Source organism: Sciurus vulgaris (assembly GCF_902686455.1).
Source record: "Sciurus vulgaris genome assembly, chromosome: 9".
Classification (NCBI taxonomy): Eukaryota; Metazoa; Chordata; class Mammalia; order Rodentia; family Sciuridae; genus Sciurus; species Sciurus vulgaris.
Window position 1 is genome coordinate 111,564,181 of NC_136469.1, and position 6,000 is coordinate 111,570,180.

The following is a 6,000-nucleotide window of genomic DNA, read 5'->3' on the forward strand; positions in this document are numbered from 1 at the left end:
CGCTTTGGCTTCTGGCTGGCTGGCTCAGTAGGTAATGAGAAAATATTTTGCTTTTCCAGGGAAGCAAGCAGCTGTTGAACAACTATCCTGTCTACATAACGAGCAAACAGTGGGACGAGGCTGTAAATTCTTCAAAGAAAGATGGGAGACGGCTCCTTCGCTACCTCATCAGATTTGTTTTCACAACCGATGAGCTTAAGTACTCATGCGGCCTTGGGAAAAGGAAAAGGTCAGTGCAGTCAGGAGAGACAGGTCCCGAAAGACGCCCTCTGGATCCAGTTAAAGTCACATGCCTCCGAGGTACTGCATCCTTCCGCTCAGTGTCCACCATCCGTGATCCCATTTCACCGCATTGGCTGTGGCTGCCCCGTACAAGTGTTCAGCCTTACTGTATTTTGATTTCTTTGCACTGAGACCGTATAGGCTTCATGTGGCCCATCTACCTGGTAGTGAGAAGCTCTGTAAGAGATCGTTTGCTTTAGCCTCGTTGTTCTCACTTAATGGTACATAAGCATTGCATAGCACCTCATGTTTCACGCTTTAAATTCAGATTTTCTTTTTGCTGCCAGAGAAGGCCACTTCTGGCAAAATGGGAGTGTAGGGAAATGAACCAGGAAAGGAAAACGTGGAATTTTTTTTAAACTTTGGTAAAATTTAATTTTGTTTCCAATTCTAGCCTGCCACCCCTTCCTTAGCTTCCTTCTCAAGAATACTTGACCCAACTCCTTAAATTTGTTTAGACTTAATCTTCTTTAGTGCCTGCAGTATGCCTTATCTAGTAAAACTTTGTTTTGCTTTAAAATTTCTATATTAAAAATGGGACTGGGGATATAGCTCAGTTGGTAAAGTGCTTGCCTTGCATGCACAAGGCCCTGGGTTCAATCCCCAGCACCAAGAAAGAAAAAAAAAATGCTTAGAGCTGCACTCAGTGATGCACACCTGTGATCCCAGTGACTCTGAGGCTGAGGCAGGAGGATGGCAAGTTCAAGATCACCCTGGGCAACTTAAACCCTGTATCAAAGTAAAATTTTGAAAATAAGAAGGGCTGAGGTTGTAGCTCAAAATGATAGTGCCCCTTGTTTCAATTCCTAGTACCACAAAAAAAGAAAGAAAAATACTGTTCAGATAATAGTACCATTTCGTCAGTATTAACAGGTGATTGTTTTGCAGCTGATCTGCACTATTGAAAGCAGGCAGAGGTGAGGAGGAGGAACCAGGAGGTACACAGTTGATTTGACAGATACAAATAAACATGTAGACAAGTAGAAACATAATAGTGCTAACTGAATGCTGTCAGATCTGAAAAATCCACATCAGAAAGCTCAAATATTAACCTCTGTACTTAATAGCAATTTTATTGACTTTAAAGATTTAATACTGGTTTAATCTGGATAGGGATCAAAAGTTTTCCTGGTGAGAAAATTAATTTTAAAAAAATTATCACTGATAAGACTTTGTCTATTGGAAAGAATGTCCCTACCCTCCCTGCTGAGTGCTATCTTACCATAAGTACTTGCTTGGTTTCTGCAGTAGGCAGCTAGGGTGAATATATGGTATTCATTAGCAGCTGAGATTCCCTAGCCCACTCCAGAGAGTTCTCATTCAGCTGGAATGGTGGTGGGGCATGCATGGCTTCTGGCCATGATCATCCTAGGTGATCTGCTTGGTCCGCATACAAGTAGCCCATACTTCAGGAAACCATCTGATGGGAAAATACCAGCATTAACTGGGTATGTTCCAGAGTCTGCCTCCTTTTGGCCAAGCTGAAAATTTCACTTAGAGTGACTGGGTCATGGGTCTATTTTAGCAAATTAGCCATAGTTTCGTTTCCCTTATTCCCCAACACCATCAAAAGTGATAGAGTTATTTACCAGCACACAGTATTAGCTTGGGGGCTCCACTGGGTGCTCTCTGTATATACTCAACGAAGTTGCCCTTAGGCTTATAAAGGAGCCAAGATAAGGGGTGTCAAAACTGTAACCCTTTCTTGAAACTTGGTTCACATCTTATGTTAATAGCAAGTCATAGAAACAGAAACGACATCCCAGAGAACCAGTGCCACTGCCCCCAAAATACTGTTGGTCCATGGTCACACTGATGCTGCCTAGTCAGAGTTCGCAGCCTCCTGCACATTTCTCACAGAGGGTACAGCCCGTGACTTCCATCCAGCACTCGAGTGGAAAGTACATAGGCAAGAAAGTCTTGGTGATCATGCCAGAGGCAGCTGAGCTAACCCTCCTCCAAGCATGCTAATTATTTTCTGGTGACATTAAATATTTAGATGAGATCACAGTTAAAAAAGTCTTCTTAGTAAATATGTAGTTATTACAATTTGAGTAGCCCATCTTGCAATATTTTAAGAATGAAGAAACCTTTTCTGAACTAGTATCCTCTCTCTCCCTAAAACCCTGCCATTTTATTGTGCTCAATCTTTATAGACTCTTAGCTGGTTAGAGAATACCATGCTGGTGATAACTTGCTGTGCTTCTGGAGTTAACTTTCTCAAAATGTCAGCGGTAACAATATGGATTTGAAATGTGCTCCATTACTAACTTATACCAGGCACGGTGCACACGATGTCTTACTGATCAAATTTACCTTTCTTTTCAACAGTAAATGTTCCTTAGCGAAATCACCTCTCCCTTAGGGGATTTTTACTTGTACATATAAGAAGAAAATTGGTTTGGTGTAAGTGGGGTATAACAAGTGACTTCATCATGGCCCTGCATTGGATCTCCCATACAGCTTTTCTGATAGAGCTTCTGTTAATGTTTGAGCAGCCTGTCTTATTGTCATCTGTCAAAACCAGCTATTGTTTTTCTCTCTCTCTTTTCACTGTTGTATATATTCCCACAGAATTCATTAGGATGCACTGTACCTCCAACCCTGATTGGTGGATGCCCTCCGAGGAACAGATAAACAAAGTGTTCAGCGATGCTGTGGGTCACGCCCGGCAGGGGCGGGCAGTGGGGACTTTCCTGCACAACGGTGGCTCATTTTATGAAGGGATCGATCACCAGGCCTCACAGGATGAAGTCTTCAATAAAAGTTCACAGGATGGATCTGTGGATTAGTGGACAGACTCTTCCCGCTGTAACAGCTGGTCCTTTCAGGAGCTCCAATTGTGAATGTCCATTTACCATCACCTGAGAGTCCAAAGCATGTTGTTCAGTCATATTTCATACATTCTCAACCTTAAAACTCCCTTGACCACAGTTCCCAAATAGAAATCCATTTTAGGGTTTTTTGGGAAGTGTATGGCACCTACAACAGACTTTAGTAATATTATATTATAAAAAGAAACTATAGTTGATTTTAAGTGATAACTGGCCAGACAGTGAGGGTGGAAAAATAGGTGAGCTCCTAGTCACCTGTCCCACATCTTCAGGTAAGCTCTGCTTCTTGAGCAGAGGTGGCTCCAAGGAAGGCTGGGTTAGTGTTCCTGCCCACGAGAAAAGGCAAGACATGGAGTTATTTAAGAGACAAAGAACAAGTGTTCTCTTATTTTAATTCAAGTAAATTGTCCCATGTTTTCTAAATACTTGAATTCTGAATTCTCAGCAACGACATCACATGCTGTCTGTACATTACAAAGTCTATCATTAACAAGAAGCCAGAGAACCGAGGCTATTGGTATAGACAGTGGTTAATTGAACATTAACTACTTTCCTGTTGTTTTACAAAGAAAACTTGCACTGTGTTGATCCCAAAGGCACTATATGATCTGTGGAGTTTACAAACAGTAGTCATTTTTCATTAAGCCAACCAAGAAACATCCAAAGATTCAAAATCATTTTCAGATGTTTGATTTCTTGGTTCATAGACGCATAGTTTCCATAGCCTTAAGTCAGGCTTCATCAACACAATGCCAAAGTGGTGGGTTGAAGTGAGAATTCCACTGGTTGGTTTGGTGCACTGAGAGCAAGCACATATTGCAACCTGTGGTATTTGCCGCATTGATCAAGTGTTCAGGCATTGGGAATGCACCACCTCAAGGCCGTTCTATGACTATGCAATGGGCTTGTCCATAATTTCTTCAAAATCCGAGAGGTTTTCTATGCTGAGTTGACCTTTAGGTTTTATCTGTCTCCGATTGTCTTGCTGCAAATGCGTCAGCCCATCATCATGTGCCTCCTTTGCCTCAGGATTTCCCTGAACTCCAGGCTCTGGCTCAGTTAACGCCATTCCATTCCACTCCTGTTTAATTTGTTGAGCTCCAAATGTGAAATTAGTGGTGTCTTTGGAACCTTTCCTATCAACAAATGCGACAGAGGTGCTAGAATCATTTCCAGGAGTTAGTTTAGCTTTGGAGATGAGGAGAGGAAATTCCTTTACCAAACAAGTTCAGATGGCTACATTCTTTGTTCAGCAAAGAACTAAAAGGGCAGCGTTATCAAAGCGTGTTAATGTCATGTATGAACACGAGTTTTGAAAACTGGATGGAAACTCATGAGAGTGCTCTATTTTGTCAAACTACTCTGCATTCCATAGTTAGTATCCAGTGCATGTGAAATCCTAGGAACACATACTATCATCTTTCTTGAAAAGTTTAATATTCATGGAGACCATCATTTCTCAGATTGGTTAAGTGTAGAGAGATCCTCTTGGGTGAGTTAGCTGAAGTTTGGAAGTAAAAAAAATTATGTGGGCAAACGCAGTGTCTTTTATGGCAACTGTGGGACCAATATCTGACTATTCAAGGCCGGAAGGATACTTCTTGACGTGTTTTTAGAGGTCTTCCGGTGAGTGTCTTACAAGAGTCTTTGATGACATGAAATCTTGTGTGGAAGAAAAAACCAGCACAGCCTCGTCTGTTTTTCCATCTTTTTGGCAGTAGACTATCATAACTCTCACTGCGAAGTCTGTTGTCAGGTGTCCGTCGTCCTCACCGCTTCTTGTGCGGTCATATTTCCTTCATCCACCACCTAACCCAGGCACTCTCAGCCACTTTGGCTGTGGTGCAGTATCAGCTAAGTCTGTTGGCCCCTCTCCTTAGCGTGGCATATCCATGCTGTTGGAGTTCCACCTGTAGGCTGGTGTGTTGCCTGGGTTTGTTACAGATTCCTGCATGGTCATCTCATTTTTAAATCTGATTTTACAAAGGATGTTTGATTTTTGGGAAAGGCCAAGCACCGCTAAAGGTAACATGCTATTGTTGCTGTCAGCCTTTCTGTTATCTGTAGAGATCTGGAGGTGTGGCTTTGTCTTCTTGATTTGATTTTCTATGTCTTTGGTAGTTGGATGCATTGTTCTCAAGAGAAATGTGTTGACTTTACTCCTTGAATCATTTCCGCATTGGTGTAAAATAGATTGAATTAAAACTTGAGGATGCTGCTGTGTTCCACTTGATTGGTGAGAGGAGGTCCCAGGGCTAATCTGGGAAGGTATCTGTGTCAGTGACTTACGCCAGGAACCTGGGGAGGGGAGCAGTATTCTGCAAGCCGTAGAAACAAGTCATGTTTGTTACTCTTTGATGGTGCGTTGTTCAGAAATCTTACGATTTAACTCAAGGGGTAAGTGCTTTTAAGAAAAACTGGAAACATTTCAATTTGCTTGCTAGTGTTTTCTCCAGTCCTTAAACCTGGGCATCCCTTGCTTGGTGTTCCTTATTCTGCCACAGCATGTGGGTGACTCCCTGTCAGCAGTAGAGTAAGTAGATGATTTTATATTTTAGGTAATTCTTTACCTTTTCATATGTGATGAATACATTGATAGAAGAGAGTGTCATCAGGATTATCAGGAGATAAAATCTTTAATTTGACCCAGCTACTTCATACAACATCAACTAATGGTTAACCGATGTTGATAGAATGCTTTAAATCCAGTAACTTTGTCATAGTATCTGATATTTATGCAAAATCTAGACAGTAACCCAAACTTGAGGATCTGCTGATTTGTGATTTCTACATTTCCCTGCTGCTTTTAATGACTTGTGCCTCCCTTCTGTTGCTCTCAAAAAATGGATGGAGCATTTTATAAAGATGAAACATACAGTGTTCA

General features: G+C 41.6%; 1 protein-coding gene across 2 annotated transcripts in view; it reads left to right on the forward strand.

Annotated features, from left to right (window-relative positions):
* BEND4 (BEN domain containing 4) overlaps window positions 1–5,542 on the forward strand; it is a 31,107-nt gene extending 25,565 nt beyond the window's left edge. The window contains exons 4-5 of one of the 2 annotated variants that reach the window (XM_079152859.1): window positions 60–300; window positions 2,857–5,542. In XM_079152859.1, the coding sequence (XP_079008985.1) occupies window positions 60–300; window positions 2,857–3,074 (459 nt within the window). In that variant the 3' untranslated portion in view covers window positions 3,075–5,542. The remainder of the gene's footprint in view (window positions 1–59; window positions 301–2,856) is intronic. The other variant, XM_079152860.1, reaches the window with a different exon arrangement.
* Window positions 5,543–6,000: the final 458 nt, after the last annotated feature.